The 19,541-nt window shown below is 42.3% G+C and overlaps 1 protein-coding gene across 3 annotated transcripts in view; it reads left to right on the top strand.

Moving 5' to 3' along the window:
• Positions 1-19,541, top strand: part of dpp6a (dipeptidyl-peptidase 6a) — a 301,074-nt gene that overhangs the window by 238,719 nt on the left and 42,814 nt on the right. For all 3 annotated transcript variants that reach the window (XM_061239158.1, XM_061239159.1, XM_061239157.1), the window contains 4 exons: positions 7,134-7,228; positions 7,858-7,932; positions 9,477-9,529; positions 10,681-10,762. In XM_061239158.1, coding sequence (XP_061095142.1) covers positions 7,134-7,228; positions 7,858-7,932; positions 9,477-9,529; positions 10,681-10,762 — 305 coding nt within the window. The remainder of the gene's footprint in view (positions 1-7,133; positions 7,229-7,857; positions 7,933-9,476; positions 9,530-10,680; positions 10,763-19,541) is intronic.

Genomic DNA, 19,541 nt, shown 5'->3' on the forward strand with positions numbered 1-19,541 from the left:
GGTTAATGAGAATCAATGACAACCTGGATCATTATAACTGTAAATGACAATTCATCTCCCAAACCCTCTAGTTGGGATTTAATTGGCTCAATTTTTGTTTGGTCTCATACAACCTGAACAGAGTAACTTCTGTTGATTTATTTAACCTTGAGTTGTGGCAAAATTCTGATTTATTTATTGGATATTGGCAGTGTTGCAATTCACTGAAAAAGTTTGAATGTGTGTGTGCGGTTGGATGTGCACCACGCATGTGTGTGTGTGTGTGTGTGTGTGTGTGTGTGTGGAGCCCTAATTAAAGCTTCAGTGAATTTTTTATGATCCCATTTCCTTTTTATAGCTCACCTGTGCCAGAGGGCAGCTGAGATTTAGGGTGGTGATGCCATGTGGGGGATAGCTCCTTGATTTTGTAGCAATGTGGAGCTGTAATTCCTTCAGTGTGCCATTTAAGAAGCCTCTTTATGTATCTGAGGGAGAGGCATCTCAATCCGGACTTCACAAGGGCCTACATTCACCAAAAGTAAGGAATCAAACCTCAGCTGTTACCGTTACCAAAGGGGGGAACTTGTGGCGGTAAAAAAGCTAAACTGTGATAGAAGCAAATCAAATGTTCCCTGAGGCAGAACCCTGTGTGAGTGTCAGTTTCTTTCACAGATTTATCCTGCTTACTGACTTTTCCTCTTGTTCCATCCATTCTAATAACATCCTATTCCTCCGACAAGGAGCCACCTGTATGTGCATTCGCAGAATTCCTTGATTCCCTTGGTGTTTGTGAATAATGTGTTTTCCAGTCACGGGTGAATAGGAGACGGACCTACATGCCTTCTATATTCAACTTTTCCATGTAGAAGAGGAAATGTTTTGGTAATAGCTTACATTACGTGTTAGGGTGCCAGTTGTGTATTAGAAATCTCAGAGCTGTAGAGCTGTGGTGGCAGATGCTGCGGACTTGCGGTTGCAGTTCGCTGCAGTTGCACACCGAGGACCGGGGTTTGATTTCTGGTAATTGCCAAGGTGGATCGTGCACAAAAGCACCCTTGGAGCGCCTCGGAATCACGGTCACGAGCATGAGACGAGACGGCTTGAAGAAGGCGTTAATATAGCACCTTTATCCAAAGTGCTGTACAATTGATGCTTATCATTCATCCATTCATACACACCCTCACACCTATCATATGAGGAGCATTTATGGGTTAGGTGTCTTGCTCAGGGACACTTCGACACACCCAGGGTGGGATCAAACCGGCAACCTTCCGACTGCCAGACAACTGCTCTTACCGCCTGAGCCAATGTCACCCTGTTAGTTCCTTTGTATTGTTAGAAGCAGGACTGAGCACAATGATAATGCTATCAAAGGATTCATTATTTTAGTCTCTTTTTAAGGAGACAAAACATGAATTTGTAGGAGGTACACAAACTCACTTATTGAATACCTCTGAAGAGTTTCCTCCTGCAGTAGAACAGTAGAATTGATACGTGTAGACAAATTGTTAAATATAGACAGTTGCAACCTGCACCTTCAAGAAACATATGTGTTCCATGAAACAAAACAACCAAATTGCATCGCGTTGGTTTCCGCTCAAATCTGGAATTGCTTCTAAAAATGCATAAAGTTTACACTTTTGTGATCGGCCAGTTCCTCCCTGCTTCCTTCCTTTTAGATTAGTAAAAATGACTGCCTGCTTCTATTTTCCTCACTTCTCTCTTGTGCACGAGACTGTTGTGTGAACTTGTTCCTACTGTAGATAGGATAGAACTACTTCACTAGTATCTTGTCATAGTGTGATCAAGGGTGCGTTCAAGATCGTAAACGCGAGCAAACGCATTCAAACTTTTTTCTGTTTGCCATGAACGTCAGCTAATGCGGCGTGAACAGAAATGACTGTTGACGGAAGGTTAGTGGTTCAAGCCCCGGTGTAGCCACAATAACATCCACACAGCTATCGGGCCCTTGAAAAAGGCCTTTAGCCCTGCATTCCTCCAAGGGGGATTGTTCCCTGCTTAGTCCAATCAACTAGTTCATGCATTCATTCATTCATTATCCTAACCCGCTTAGGGGTGCTGGAGCCTATCCCAGCATTCATTGGGCGAAAGGCAGGAATACACTATTGACAGGTCACCAGTTCATCGCAGGGCACACACACCATTCACTCACACACTCATACACTCATACCAACACCAATTTAGACTCTCCAATCAGCCTATCCTGCATGTCTTTGGACTGTGGGAGGAAACCGGAGTACCCTGAGGAAACCCACGTGAACACAGGGAGAACATGCAAACTCCACACAGAGAGGCCACTGCCGACTGGGATTCAAACCCAGGACCTCCTTGCTGTGAGGTGGCACTGCTACCCACTGCACCATCCATGCTGTAAGTTGCCTTGGATAAACCCATCAGCTAAATAGCAAATTATTACTTCCATAATCATTCTGTGAACAACACAAAACCCCCAGAACAATAAAAGCTGTTCTCCGGTATGACACCACAAGAGCTAATGGTGCTGAACGGTGGCACTCCGGGGCGTGCCGGGATCAGCTGTAACGTGGTGCGGGGCCAATGTTACGGGGCTGCTAAGCAGATCAAACCGTCGGCCCGTCGATCAGAGCACCATATGGATTACCACGCTAAATAGAGATTAATTGAATAGCCTTTGTGCAGTGGTGTGTGCGAGGCGTTGTCAGAGGGAGATTTTCGCCAAACGAACAGATGGTTCTACAATGGGAAGGACATGTAGGAGAGGAAAGTGGAGGCTAATGTATACTGTTGGAAGGAGCGTGCCGGTTGGGGAGAGAGAGAAGGGGGGAAGGGGGATTGGGACAGGAGGTAGTTTTTTTTTTTGTTTCCTTTATTTGACAAAGGTCCATTGAAAACATGTTTCTCTTTTCCAAGGGCACCCTGGGATAAATGCTAGAGAGAACAGTTGCAAGTTGAGAGTGAGAGAAGTGGGAAGCAGTTTTTGGAGCAGTATTTGGGTGAAGGGCCTTGCTCAAGGGCCCAATGATGGAGCTCTTTCTTTTTCATTTAGGGACCCATCTTCATTCCTCTTGAAGCAAGTCGGCATCCCTGCCCACCAGGGGTGCGTAGTGAAGAGGGAGCATGAGTTTGTATTTGGGGGGAGGTTGTTAGAAGGTGGGTAGAAGTAGAAGTAGACCTGCATTTTAGGTTAATTGGAGAGTCAAAATTGCCCAAAATTTAAAAAAAGATGTCAAATGAATGTGCTCAGTAGAATAGGGTCAATTAAGCAAAGTGAAGACATACATTTCGTCATAATAACTGATCATCATCATCATCATCATCAAGATAATCATTATAGGCATCACCTTCATCATATTCATCTTCATCATCATGTGTCACTGATATGACATAATTATCACCGGTATCGTTTTGTCAGTTTCACTGCTTTCACGGCCATCTTGATTAATCTTTCATTGTCATTTACTGTTGTCCTCTGTCTTCAATGCTTCCATTCATAACTTCATTTGTCAGTCATTTCTGAAAGTCACTGTCACAGAATGCATAAGACTTACAACATGAGACAGACAAACAGAGGGTGAAGCTCAGATTTCACAGGAGAGGTATGATCGGCAAGAGAGAGGGGGTGAGGTTTGGCAAGAGCGGGGGTCTGTTCACTGTTTTAAAGCCAGCTGTGGGGGTAGTGTCAACAGAGTTGGAGAACAAGTCTGGATGCTATGTCTTGCAGAATCTACAGAAGCAGGTACAGCCGCAGCATGTGATACTGAGGCAAAGAACAAAGACATGGACAGGTAGGGAGTGTGCAGTAGAACACACACAGGAGACCACAGAGGCAGAAGGGTAAAGAGAGAGGAGCCAGGGGAATTGTAGCCTTCCTTCCCTCAGTGACACCTGGAAGGCAGCAGCATTTAGAACTAGAGAAGTAACAGCTGCAGATTAGCAAACTAGCTAGCTCAGTAACTGCTAGATTTGATCAAAATACATTTTAACAACTGCCTGCAAAGAAGTATGTATGCATAATATGTGCTTTTCTGAGGTGAACCCACTGGCTGACCTGCTGTTTGCAGTCTTAGAGGCAGCAGCTGCCTTCCAGGTGTCACTGAGAGAAGGAAACTGCCATGGGCGGATTTGTAGGGGGAGGAAGATGCTGTACCCCAGAGCTTTGGGGTATCATGAGTTTGACAGATCCTGAGTTGAGCCTAGCCTAGCGGGGTAGCAGGGCAGCCTAGTGGTAGGTTGCTTGACTGGTAACCGCTTGCTGGTCTAGCCCCTGCTGGGCACATAGGGATGCTGACTTTCACCTGGAGGAATGAAGTTGGGTCCCTAGATGAAAAAGAAAGAACTTTGCTGTTGGACCCTTGAGCAAGGCCCTTAGCCAAAACTTTATATTTTTCTCTCTTGCTGTCCCCACTTGCAACTGTTCTCTCTGGAATTTCTCCTAGGCTGTCCTTGAAAAAGTAAAACATGGTCTCAATGGACCACCCCTGATTAAATAAAGGATAAAACATTGACTTTAAACTGAACATTTTACTCTTTTACTCCCCTACCGCCCTTTCCTTCGATTTTTCATTTTCCCGAGAGGGTCCACTACCAGGACAGGGATTGCAACCTTGGTGCATTGCCTTGCTTGGATTCCTCTCCTAGGAGGAAGAGAAAATGTCTGATTTCTCATGAACTGATCTCTCACTGAGGGAAGGAAAATGCCATGGGGGCTGAAGATTCTGTACCCCAGAGTGGTAGGGCATCATGAGTTTGAGTTGTTGTTTGTATTTTTTAATTCAGCATATTATCTACATCTCACAGAAAATTGTTACTACAGTATACAGCGGTGTGAATAAATGACAATGGCCTTCATGAAAGTGGTAGTATAGAATGAGTAGTGGAATATCAGGTAGAGGTGGCTTGCAGGAGACACCCACATTATTGCCAACAATTGTTTTGATGACTACTATTCCGAAATGAAAAGAGCAAAATGGAAGCAAAGGCCACTTTTCACTGAGGAAAGTAAACATCAATTTGAACAATCTGGCTATATATATGTGACAAACAAGAACACTGAGGCCTTCCAGTGCCACCAGAAAGGTAATCTGAGGACTCATTGCCCATGCGCCGTTGGTTCTTTGCAAAGAGGTAATTTTTCTTATTGATCTGGTGTCCGATCACTATTCCGCAACCCATTTGGTTCAGCATCAAAGGGCCATCCAAAACCTTGTTTTCTTGTAGTATTTGGACTTCATGCGTCTGCCACTGTGACAGGACTTGTGTTACTTCCCATTTCCAATCCCATTATTTGTTATTTGGCGGGAGGCAGGCGTTGCATGCCAATGCAAAACCCATATTCAGATGACCCTCAGCTGCAGGGAGGAGGAATCAGCAGGGTTTGAACATGAGAGAGGAAGGGCAGGTGCCACCCATGGGATTTCCTATCTAAAGGGCAAAGCTTTTCTTCTGGGGAAGGGAAAACACAGAAATACTCGGTAAAAGCAGTCAGTATTTCGACAGTGACACATTTTTGGTTGTTTACTCTGTACTCCAGCAAGGAAACAGTTAAACAAATAAACAGTTAAAATAAAACTGTGTGGTTAAAGTGCAGACTTTCAGCTTGAATTTGAGAGTATTTTGTGTTTAGTTTGTCCAATTACATTTGGTCCCCTAAAATCGGGGGGACAAAAAATCCTACACTGTTCACCCAATACGGATGTAAAAACCCTCAAATTAAAGCTAAAAGTCTTTAACTTCGTAACATAATTGTTTTATTCAAAAGTCAATGTGCTAGAGTATAGAGCCAAAACAGCAACACATGTGTCACTGTCCAAGAACTAACTGACTCCACTGTAAATCCTTTAGGAAAACATATGGGGCGGCCAGGTTGCCTAGCGGGGCGGCAGGGTAGCCTAGTGGTCGGTTGCTTGCCTGGTAACTGTAGAGTTACTGGTTTTAGCCTCTGCTGGGCACATAGGGATGCTGACTTGCTTCTGGAGGAATTAAGTTTGGTCCCTAAATGAAAAAGGAAGAACTCCTATTAGACTGTTCAGCAAGGCTCTTAACCCAAAAAGAATGTTCCAGGGCCTTTACCTTGATCACTCTCTCGTTCTCCCCTCTTGTAACTGTTCTTTCTGGAATTTCCCACAGGATATCCTTGAAAAAGTGAAACATCTAGTTCTCAATGGACCTCACCTGGTTAAATAAAGGATTAAAAAGACTGAACATTTTATTGTGTCTCTTTCCTCTGACCGTTTCCGGCGATTTTGCACTTTCGCGAGGGGGAAATCCCGAAGGGATTGCAACCTCACTGCACTGCCCCCTGAAGGATGCCTCTCCCAGGGCCAAAAGAGAATGTCCAATTTCTCATGTCTCCATAACTATCAAGTAATGATAACTTACATTCTTGTTTTAGGAGGGGATTCTAGCTTTAGACAGACCTCAGGATTTCACTTATAATCCTCTTATTTGGAAAACTTCAAGAAAGGAGGATATCTAACACTTTAATGTGATTTTTGACTGTGTAACCACTAGTATTTTTCCCAGTATTTACAGTATGCATTTAACTCAACAGGACTGGCCATTGAAGTGGGCTGAAAGAACATGCACATTCATGACATGCTCCGTTTTCATATTTTCATGTTTTTCTACAAGGCTGACCAAAAACACATGCTGATAACACACCCACCATTTTTGTGGTTTGAAATATTTCACACTCCTATATTTTCCTTGCTTCTGTTTTGCTGTATATGTGTGGGTTGAGTGGCACTTTCAGGGCACTGACTGAATCTCGGGCCACCTGGCAACACGTGTATGATTCGGCGCTGACCTGCAGATGGACTGCCCACAGCGAATCACTGAGCACACTGTCCAGATGGACAGCACTTGTGGTTCAGACCTGGGTGAAATATGTAATTGTTTAGGTTCAGACCTGGGTGAAATATGTAATTTAAATACCTTTCTGTGCTCGATTGATCTTGCCTGGTGTGATTGAGCCAACCCAGAGGACCGGAAGGTGGGGTTTGCACATTTTGAGAGTATTTCATAGGTTCCAATACACCAGACAAGCTCAGTAAAGTGTAGAAAAGTATTTGAACATCAAAATGATTATGTATTTGACCCCATGGCCTGTTTGGCGTTGTCAAACCCTGTTCCTGATTACTGTGTTCCTCTCGCAGGCAGCAGACTGCTGTACCGCAGACGTAATGGAGACGTGGTCGTGCAATACGTAGAGACGGAGGAGATGAAGGTTCTGGTGGAGCAAAAAAAATTTGTAAGATCTTTGACCATAAATTCATGTTTAGGAATATGGAATTGTAAAAAAACTATATGTTTTCAAAAGTTTTCATGTAAAAACGTTGAACTAATGGGTATAACCTGTATATATAACCATTATCTTGTGCCTTAGGGTACTGACATGGCATGAGTTTACATCCATTGAGATCGGATTAGCTGTAGTTTATATGATTCACAGAATAACATTACTGTTGACCTTGCTGATGTTGACCAACATAAGCACGTAGGAAGCAAAATGAACGTAATATCTGATTATTTCACTGTTTGTAGTCAAGGATAAAGTACGCTGTGGTAAGCGTTTATTCTAACACTTGTTAGCATTTTGCATAGGCCATCCAGGGACCACTCTGCAAAATGAGGTACCAAGCTGGGAATGGCCAGGACGGCGACACACAACATTGTGTTTGTCTGAAATCAATGTATTGAGGCAAGATGAATGGTTTTGTGCGCGCATTTTGTAGGAAGCAATCTGTCAAACGCAGTCATTTAAGAACTATATTAATGAAAATCTTATGCATGGTTTAAGGTGTCATCTCTCTCCCTCCCCCTCTCTCTCTCACACACTCTCTCTCTTTCTCTCTCTCTATCCCTCCCTCCCTACCACAGGATATGTACAAGGCCAGCAAGTATGACGTGTCCCCCGACATGAAGCATGTGCTGCTAGCCTACAACGTCGTCCCTGTGAGAGCCCTTCATTTATTCGCCTTTTTTTCTTTCAAATTGCCGGCGTGACAAGCAATATTTCATGCGGCTGTGTGGGACACAACGCGGGGCTGAGAGTAATCACGGGGACATGGGGACTGAGCGTGGGGGTGGAGGGGGCGGTCGGTTACAGAGGAGAGCCCATGGTGACGGGAACAGTAAAAACTTTTCTAGGGACACTAAAACGAGACCGACTTGCTGACATGGGGCAGTAGTGATGTTTACGGAGGACGGAGCTCGCCGTAGCATTGCAAGGGGCAATTCACAGTAGCTCAGTCGCTCCAGGCTGTGCGAATTGGTTACAGAGGAGGACATTTTTAGACGTGCCCCGGATATTAGCGTCCGCTAAACCACTTGTCAGATGATTGAGGCCAGATTTATCAGGAAATATAGTATAGATAATAGTTTCATAATTTTCCAAAAAAAAAAAGTGGGCTATCTGAACAGTGTGTGCTTCCTGCGGTTACGATGTCATCGTCTCGTTTTCTTCAGTAAACAGTTGCTCCAAAAAAAATTTTTTGAAGAGTACTGGATCTGTCTCCTGCTTCTTCTGCTTGTCCCTCAGTCCCAGGGGTGCTCATGGGAATTGTAGTTTTGGTCCATTTTGAGCAGCCTCAGGCTGGACTTCGCTGCTTATCAGCGCTGATGTGTGAAGTCAGACTTTTGAAGCTCGTCTCTCTACTCCGGGCTCTGTTCCAAACCTGTAACCCCCCCACCTGCCTCGTTTCAGAAAGCACAGCACATTTTCCAGTTATTCTGCAGTGCGTGTGTTCAAAAATAAAAATAGGCTTGTCTGCCGAAACATGGCAATGCTCAGGTGAGTGCTGACTCTGAAAAGGTGAAAGCAGGAGGGGTACGGACTGCGTGACGCCGGATATGGACCTCAACGGGGCCGTGACTGGCAGGCCTAATCCCCATAGCAGACAGGAGGATCACAGTCATAGCAGACGTTTGAATAAATCAGGGGTGTCCAATCTTATCTGAAAAGAACCCGCGTGGATGCAGGTTTTTGTTTTCGCCCAGCACTAAGATACTGATTCAACTGATTAACTATTCAACTATGTGGTTGTCAATCAAGACTTTGATAAGTTCAATCAGGTGTGTTAGTGCTGGGCGAAAACCCTGTACCCACATCGGCCATTTTGGGATATTATTGGACACTCCCTGGAATAAATGTATTGGTAAAACGGCCTTCAAAAAAAGGCCTTGGGGCATTGTGGTGCAGTGAAGTGTTGAAAGTACTTCTCATCCTGACTGATGACATCATTTCTACCTGCTGTCATCATCTGAGGGGTGGGTGCGGGGTGTGGGGGAGGGAGAGGTTGCAACTGCAGGACTGCAAATACTCCATTTTAAACCTTTCTGAAATAGTTCATTTGTCTGAATGACCATGAAGTCACCATGAGTAGAGTACCTCATTTGTGCGCATGTTGGATGCCGCCTGTTGCAACCATTCTCGATGGTTCTCATTTTAAACAGGTTATTAGCGTGAATTTCACTGTGAAATATCTCTTCTGTTTCAGGTCTATCAGCACTCTTTCACAGCGTCCTACATCATCTGCAGCCTGGAAACTCCGTAAGTAATTGTCCTTTCGAGAGGACACTATTTTTTGTGTGTTTCTGTGTATCTGTGAATTATGCTTCGATTAAATTAGTAAAAACTAAGCCGCAGAAGCACTTTAGTGTTTGTGTTTTTACAGTTTATCACTTTATTGTTAGATTTCTCTTTCACTGCTTCAGCTCATTATGTTGTTATCGTAAAAAGGTGCTTATTGATTTACGTGTGGATGAATAAACCTGAAATAAGCTCTGCCCTGCTAGGACTGTCTCTGCTTCCATCTAGTGGATGACTTTTGCATTACAGGTGGAATGGTTGTGACCTTACTTTTTTCGCACACACACAAAAACACATTTCCCCCACTTTGTGGGGTCCCTCTTGTTCTGCGCTATATTGTCACTTAAATTTGAATGATGAACGGAGGTCTGTATTACCGGTTGGGGAAACTGCTGGTTTCCCCTTCAGCAGAATGTACAGCCAAGTATTGATGTGATAAACTTGAAAGAGAATATCTTTTTTCCCCTCCTGGATCTGTTTTTAAACTGACAGCCACATCTTTACAGTGTGTGCGTGCTTGTGTAGGCACATCACCGATTGACTCACAATCATTCCACCCTGTGCCAGCAGAGGGACTGTAAGCCAGCCCTGTGTGTAACCTGGCCTTGTGTTCAGCACCGTTTTAGATGTGTAAAAAAGTCTCCTGTATGTAACCTGGCCTTGTGTTGAGCACAGCTTTAGCTGTGTGTAAAAAAGTCTCCTGTGTGTAATCTGGTCTTGTGTCCCGCACAGTTTGATGTGTGTAAGAAATTCTAGCGTATGTAAGCTGGCCTTGTGTTCAGCACACTTTGATGTGTGTAAAAAAGCCTCCTGTGTGTATCATGGCGTTGTGTTCAGCAGTTTGATGTGTGTAAAAAAGTCTCCTGTGTGTATCATGGCGTTGTGTTCAGCAGTGTGATGTGTGTAAAAAAGTCTCCTGTGTGTATCATGGCGTTGTGTTCAGCAGTGTGATGTGTGTAAAAAAAGTCTCCTGTGTGTATCATGGCATTGTGTTCAGCAGTGTGATGTGTGTAAAAAAGTCTCCTTTGTGTATCATGGCGTTGTGTTCAGCAGTTTGATGTATGTAAAAAAGTATGCATAAGATGGCGTTGTGTGCATTCTGCTGCCTGCAGGGAGACCTGGAACCTGAATCCACCAGAAGTGCGGAATGTTCAGCTGCAGTACGCCGGGTGGGGCCCAAGGGGTCAGCAGCTGGTAAGGGCCAATTTCCAATTTCTCTCCTTAGGTCTCAGTGCAGAAGTGTACACTCTTAGAAAGAAAATGGTTCCAAGAGGAACCCTTTTTTTCCTATCTAGTTCAAGGGTTCTTTGTTGGGAAAAATTGGTCTTTGTCTGGGAGCTTTCATACTTCACATCTATGATACCGGCTTCCTTGGGTGTCAATCTCCTTGAGGGTCTCAGCATCTGCAGGCTTTTGTGAATTCCTTCCAATATGTTACCAGTTTAGGTCTTTGAAAACAAAGTATGGGGACTCTTTAGCCAATCGCTGATTTCAATAAATGATTTAAGTCCCGAAACACAGAAAAAAAGCCTAAAGAACCTACGTCCCCAATCTAGACTTGGGCAAAATGATAAACTCAGATGAGCTGAATGTACTGTTCTTATTATCATAATTATGTTCTTGAATGGAACTGATGGAAATGAAGAAAGACACTCTGCATGTTCCACTATAGCATTAAGCTGCACCATAAAGACTGTTCTACTGCAATACTATTAACCAAGGACCTGCCACTCTTACAAAAACCTCACACTGCCTGGAGGTCTGTGAAACTGTAGCGACAAAAAGCTTTCGGTTCAATGTTTAGATGAGCAAAACCTCTCATCTTATTAGATTTATTGTTCAGACTTCTACTGCTGTATCCACTTAGAGTTATGATGTGTTTTGTGTTCACAGATGCTCTTCTGCATACTACTGTTAAATGTTTAGATGAGCAAAACCTCTCATCTTGTAATTGAGTTGAGCTGGATTTAAAAGAGTTATTTCACAATACTGCATTATCTCAGCATAGGGCATATTTAATATCACTAAGCTACTACACAGCTCAAACGCAGCATAACACAGTAGGTTCACAGCAGTGGTGTCTTGAATGCCGCATAAAACAGATTGTGAGAAATCACACCTGAGAGGCAGGAGTAATTAATTGCGGGTAATCTAACCACTGGATTAATTAGACCTCTGACTGAATTGATACGAAGGTAAATTTCTTCCCATTAGTCATGAAATAACCCACATTAGGGCCACTGACTGCTGTTCGCAGGACTGAGCCAAGTCAGCCTCGCTGTTTATCATGTTTTGGCTGAAGCCCTCCAGAGATTACCAAAGGCAAACGTGTCCTGGAATAAAAATATGTGATTTATATCTAAAAGGTTCAACTGTACACTCATATATTTATCTAACAAACACATGTATTTTGTTAACCTGGCCAAAATATGCCAGCATTAGAGATAAAAAGTGGCCAAGGGTGTTTAAAGCCGCCAAATCACCAAATTAACAGCACCAAATGTTTTCATTGACACCTATTGCTCTGTCTAATCCATGTTGATATAAATAGATTTATTGCAGACCCAGAAACCACCAAACTGTGTGGAAGTGAATATTATTTGCACAGAGCCCCATTTAGATTTTTTCCCCCATTTGGATTGGCTTTATTTTTTTGGTTAGAGAAGAGTGCACACCCGACCAGTGTTAATCAGTGTTGATGCAGCTGCGATTGTGGTCATCTTCAAAGTCTTATCCACAACAAACACTTTTCCCAGTTTGTCTTTGGCTTGGGGAATGGAAAAAAATAACACATCCCCCCATTCAGGCTTTCTGGATAATGTGTCTGTTTTACAAGTTCGGCAAACCCTAACCGCCTACAAAACAACCTTTGCAACATGCTAAAGTTGCTATCAACTATAATGATGTTGCGGTCAGAATCGGAGCTGGATGTCGTCATAGCAACCATTTCTAAGCAGTAATTGGTGGACTACAATGTCAATCATACATTTGCACTTTTATTCAGGCTGTAAGAATGGTGTTGTTCTTTTTGTTATCGACGATATTACCGAGCATTCCTATTCCATTAACACCTGTAATAGTACAAGGGGGTTAATTGGCTCAAAATTTGACCAATTTGCTGAAGTATTAGCATGAATGCAAATAGAACACAGAGGGCCAGATGTACTCAGCCTATTGCAACTAGTTTCTGCCCCAGAAACATGCGTCTTACTGTATGTATCGAACAGTCTTACGGGGCTGGAAGCACAGTATGCATGCCATCGTGCCATCACAAGGTGTGCTTCTCTGCTTAATGCTGTGCAGGATTGCGCAAATAATGTGCAGAGATAGTATACACTCACTGAGCACTTCATTAGGCATTTATTAGACTTATTGTTTAGACTTCTACTGTTGTATCCACTTAGAGTTATGATGTGTTTTGTGTTCAGAGATGCTCTTCTGCATACTACTGTTGTAATGTGTGGTTATTTGAGTTACTGACACCTTCCTGTCAGCTTTGACCAGTCTGGCCATTCTCTTCTGTCTCTCATTAACAAGGCATTTATGTCTGCAGAACTGCTGCTCAATGGATTTTGTATTGGATTTTGAAAATTCCAGGAGATGAACAGTTTCTGAGATACTCAAACCACCTTGTCTGCCACCAACAAGCATTCAAAGGTCAAAGTCACTTAGATTCTTTTAAGATTCCTTTTCCCCATACTAATGGTTGATTAACTGAAGCTCCTGACCCGTATCTACATGACTGTATGCATTGCACTGCTGCCACACAATTGGTTGATTAGATAATTGCATGACTAAGTAGGTGTAATAAACGTCCATCTATTTACATCAGCATGGATTGGACAGTGCAATGGGGGTGTCTATGAAAACATTTGGTGCTGTTTTTAATAAGGTGCTCGGTGTGGCTGATTGTGTATTCCGTTGAATTCACTGCCTGAAATGACTCTGTCTCTACAGAGCAGGGTGCAAAAGACATAGGCCTCAAAGATCCAAGACGATCACAGAAAGCACTGAAAATGGGGAAAGACATAGAACTGACAAAAAAATCTACGAGATCTCCTGCTACTTCTGTGACAAACACCCAACCATACAAATAATTACTCTTCTGGGAGAAATAAGACATCCTGGGACCTCCCGCAAAACTTTCCCATGCTATACCGGTAAAAGTCTCACATTTCACTATCTTGCATCTCCATCAAACTACTGCCAAAGCTGTAATATCAGAGTATGCATAATGCTGAATATGTTCTTATGTGACACCAAAACATACATCAATATCCCCACATCCAGTGAAGAGCTTCAGTGCATTAAAGGAGTTTTTAACTGTGCCTTTAAGCCTGCGATTAGTAGGCAGTCATCTTTGCTGATTGCGTAGCCTTAGTAAGTAATTTCAGGTAGACTGCCAAAGCACCAACATACTGTACGCTCTTCTTCTTTATGTATGCACATCTGGCCCATAATGCCATGATTCAGAATATCTTTTTTTATACCTTAAAAGGAACTTTTTTATTTTTATAAAAAAGACTTGTTTTTTTCCATCAAAGGTGTAATGGTAGTCTTTATGGTTTGGATGACTCACAGCGGAGGTGAACAACACATAAAAAGGAATGTGCTGTGAATGGAAATGTCAGATCTGCATGGTGTGATGCATTTTATTCCTTCTATTATTACTGTAACATTTTATTTTCAAGATTTTTATTTTTGCATGAAGCAATAATATTTTTCCCGAAGTAACAGACTCTGAGATCACATTGATCTCCTATGCAGGAGTAGGCAACCCTGATCTAAATTTCTGTTTTTTGTTCCACCTGAGCATGATCGCAAGACTTTGATGGATGATTAAAGGTCTGGGTAGTACTGTACAGTAATGGTGTACTGTATTGTAATCAAGAAAAGACCAAGGGGCTGTTTGATGTAGAGGAATCAAACAGAGACTGAATGAAGATATCCATCTCAGACATGTAGTGACCCAAGGGGTGTTTAAGACCTCAGCTGGCCAGTGTTATGGTGAGTGTCTTGGTTATTCTGTTCCTGGTCATCTCACCTCTGGGTTGCAACACGCCACTTTAGTGAAATAAGACATGCGGCACCATAACACTTCATTAATGGACCTTGTAGTTTTTTTAATGGGACCTAAAATATTTGCAGTGTCTTTGAGGGCATATTACCAGGAGATGGTGCAAAGGTATCTGTATCACTGCTGTTTTAGCAGATAGCTGCCAGCTCTCCATGTCTGTGGGTAGCTTACCTTGGTGCCATCTGTAGCCTATTGGCAAAAAAAGCAAAGCACTGGTGGCACTGACTGCTATGTCTACTTTACTATGACACCAAAGCTGAGGGAAATCAGCAGAAACTAGAGATCATATTACAGCAAGTGCTGGAGCTGTGTTAACATTGCAACAATGCAAGAAAGATCAACTGATGACCAACTGCACTGTTCTTCAGTATAATGGATGTCGAAGGTATCATGTCTTCATCATCCGGATGGAAAATGTCAGATTTCAGCAGACAGCTGTTGATGTAGTATTTTCCTGAGGGTGAGCTGGGATATTCCCTGCCCTGATGCACAATCTAGCTATGACCAGCTTGAAATGCCAGCTACCAGCAAACATAGCTTGATCTGGTCAAAATCTATCTGCTGTTTCAAAACCTAGCTTGAGTTGTCTTTTTCAGCAGGGTGGCCATGCTAAATATACAGAGAAGAGCTCAAGCACCAACACTCAAATCCGCATTCAGAGCTAAAATGCTACCTGTGTGTGTACGGTCAGACTGTTGCACTGTGATGGCATGAAGGGGTGGCCTGTAGCATAGTGATTAAGGTAAATGACTGGGTCGATGGTTCGATCCCCGGTGTAGCCACAATAAGATCCGCACAGCCGTTGGGCCCTTGAGCAAGGCCCTTAACCCTGCATTGCTCCAGGGGAGGATTGTCTCCTGCTTAGTCTAATCAACTGTACGTCACTCTGGATAAGAGTGTCTGCCAAATGCCATTAATGTAATGTAATGTAAATGTAATGGCACGGCCTACTGACAAGTAAAAGGCTTTGTGACTGCAATATAGACAGGAAGGTTTCAAGAGTATGCACATCTTCTCAAGGGCCAGTATTTACTGATCATGGCGAGGCTAAAATGGTGTGCCTTTTTCTGTTGAATGCATACAGGTATTCTGTAAAGTGTTCACCATGTGGCCATCATTGAAAACAGACCCATAATAGTTCTGTTTTTGTTGTCACTCCAAGTTCTTTGAGATAGATAGATATCTACATATGGATAGTTTTGATAGTAGTTTTGATAATGAGGCCGAGATTAAATCTGCTCTAATCAATGTCTTTTTAGTGTCGATGCTAATTACATGTTCAGATGGTTCATTACCATTTGTTTTGCAAAAATACACAGTGAAAGAGAGGATAATTAAAGCAGAATCATTTGATGAGAAATTTGCTTGTTACAAATCTGGATTGAAAAAAAACCTACTAGTATACTAAGTAACATGTATATTTTTATTATTTCAACATTGAAATGTACTGTGCTTTTTAATTATTAATTTATTTTGTTATCTATCAACAAAAATAGTCATTGTTATGCTGAAATAATTATGTAGCAAGCAGATGTAATACAGTACTGTTCAAAGTTGTTAGGCACCTGCAAAAAAATGCTGTACAGCTAATATGCTTTCAAAATGAAATGGTGAAATCAATATCAAGGGTGTGACAACCCTTCGCCTTTGAAACTGCATCAATTCTCTTCGGCACTCTGTCCTGCACTTTTAGAAGAAAATTGTCTGGTAGGTTGTTCCAAGCATGTCTTGCCACAGTTCTTCTATAGACTTTGGCTGTCTCACTTGCTTATGGCTGCCCAGGTAATCCAGACAGCGTCTATCTTTAATTGAAAAGATAGTCTATTACTTAATAACTTGCTTTATTTAACAAAATAGAAAAGATTGTGTGTAAAATATAACATCACTGCTGGGGCACTGCATAATAGGCTGTTGTAAACCGTGTGACACTGCTCACAAACACCCGTTACTTGAGTATATGCCACGCATTGATTACGAACATTCAGAACTCAGAAAACAACTTGATACGTGAATTTTGCTGACTATTATTGTGTTTTATGTGTAAACGTAAATGTATTACTGAACCAGCACATTGTATAACTGAGATTATGAAACTGACAAGATTTAGAGATCACTTAATGTGCTAACTCCTGTGAGCCACTCTTAAGCCATGAAAGGTAGCGTACATTCAACTTTATGATGTTTTGGCTTACAATAAATAAGTAAATGACTCGCCAGTTTAGTTTATAACAACATTATCACCTGTACCTTGTGGAAGCACCCAGCTGGTTATTATTATTGTGCAAACACACACAGGCACACACTTGCACACACACACACAGATATAAGCCTGCCCGCAAACACACAAATGGCGTATGTTTATTGCGTGAGAACCCATGCTGATCCCTCCTCCCTGTCCTGCCAAGGTCGGCATCAGAAAGGGGGGAGTGGCGGGTGACAGATACGCTTTGGCAGAGAGCTGGGACACCAGGACGGTTGTCAGCTGTCGTTGATACACAGACAGTCACACGCTCACAGTCACACGCACACGTGCGCCCGGCGCCATGCCTCTGCAGACATATGATGTCACAGCGCACATAATGCTGACACCAATGCGGATTTGTGCAGCACAGTGCCTTCCATCTCCTCCCATTGCCCTCCATTCATCTGACTCAAAGAACGCACACAGAATTATGTGCTTTAAAGGAGTAACATGGCGGTTGAATGTGATACTTGCTAGTTGTCTTTAGGCAACAATAAAACAAATGTGCATCATTTGTTTTATTATTCAGTCATTTAAATGTATTGCAAAACATATTTTTCTAAGCCTAAATTTCCCACTATAAAAGTTCACCCGAACTGGGCGTGGTAATGAGAACTGTCAGTCAGCTAACTAACTGTGGGTTAAGGGGAGTGGTTACCTCATGTGACGTACTACGAGGAGAACATTCTCAACCGGTTGACAATAGGACAATAATGCTTACTTCTAAAAAACTAAAGAACGGACATATTTAATACTTTGATCATGTTTCCTCAATGCCCTCTTGTGCAATTTGCATATAAAAACCTAGAAAGTGTGACCAACCACCTTGTTACTCCATTAAATGTCAGGTGCTGATCACAGTCATGCCAGATTATTTCCCTGGAAGGACAGGATAACAGCATAACACTTTGGGATTTAAATATACTCATGTAAACTTTCTATGCTTTTAAGTATTTTGTTAATGCAGACTGGTAGGGCCATGCTATTACAATACATTACATTACAATGTATTCATCAGACGCTTTTATCCAAAGCAACATACAAAAAAGTCCATATCAAGGTCATAGAACAAAGAACAGAACAGGTCTGATTACGTACAATCAACATATATTTGGTTGTAAAGCCATCAACGTAAGTCTGGTACACAATGTAGATAGGCCAAGTCTGTAAGTAATAAGGTCAGAGACGAGTACAAATTGAAAAGTCCTAGTTTTCAGTATAAAATACAGCAAGGGGCTAAAGATAAGGACAAACAAGTGATATTGGAAAAAAGTGACATTAGATTTGGGGAATCCTGCAGAGGAGTCAAGGTACAGTGTAAAGAGGTGAGACTGCAGTGGAAAATGGGCAGCAAGTGAGCAGTTCTTATGGGGATGGGGAAGTCGTTTCACCACTGGGGAGCTAAGGTGGAGAGCCATTCACGCGGCAGGCAGGATGAGCAAGTCAGCCTGTGGCAGCAGAGCGGATGCGTAGGTTTGAATTATATCCTGTAGGTAGGGAGCTTTCTTGTTGTCTGCAGCATAGGCAAGAGTTCAAACTTTGAATCTGATCCTAGCAGCAACGGGTAGCCAGTGGAGTGACTTTGGGAAGGGGATGAGGGGCAGAGATGGACTCTCTTCCAGGCAACTAGGTCGATAGGAATCAAAAGGCTCCCAAGAGAGGACAGTCCCAGAAATGCCCCATCTCAGGCAGGGTGGGAATCAGGAGCTGGTGGTTGATCGTGTCAGATGCTGCAGACAGGTCAAGGAGGATTAGGACAGAGGAGAGAGATGAGGCTCTTGCAGCGAGGTATGTGGACTCACAGCCAGGTATGTAAGTCCAGCCTTGGTTTGATGAGGACAGTTTATATAAAACAAATGAAACAGCCTTCATAGTGCCTTTAAAGACTAATCATAGAGCCTTTGCAAAATGTTTCCGGAAGAGACAGACAATATTTATAGAACATCTACAGTCCTTTACAGAATCCAATCATAGAGTCTTTACTGTGACTTTAGTGTGAAGGGAGTCTTCAAGAGTAGTGCACAATCTTAATTATGTGATGCACTAATTATGGGCGGCACTACAATGCATTGACAGGGTGGCCATTTTGAAATATCAGCTGTCAACAGACAACGAAACAAATCAACGAACTGTCTGACCATTGTAAGAGGATTGGCATAAAGAAACATAAGTCAAAATTGAGTACACAAATACAATTTCAATTTAGAAAACAGATGAATAGACCTTCATTTCATGACCAAAACTAGCAATTGGTTACATTATTCTGCATCACCACTAAATAAAACATTGACATTGGACAACAATATGCAGAAGAATATTTCCCAGAAATCAGACGCGAAGACAAAACTAGGCTTACAGCAAAATAACATACCTCATATAGTTGTATGTGTGTTCAAGCTTTTTTATTGGAAAAACATTTATTCAATCTTAAAAAAATGTATTTGGAAAAGTCACACATTATTTCCCCAGGCCAGAGTTGAAAAAAGAAATTGACCTGGAAGTGTTTGGCTCAGACAAGTAAAGAAGAAATACTTTAGAAAAAAAAGTAAACACTTTTGCGAATATTCCTCTGCATTTGTCATTTTTCCTTGAAATAATATTTCCCTTGACTTTGGTGTGGATTTAAAATGGAATACATTTATCTCATCTAACTC

This window comes from Conger conger, chromosome 4, assembly GCF_963514075.1.
Source record: "Conger conger chromosome 4, fConCon1.1, whole genome shotgun sequence".
NCBI lineage: Eukaryota > Metazoa > Chordata > Actinopteri > Anguilliformes > Congridae > Conger > Conger conger.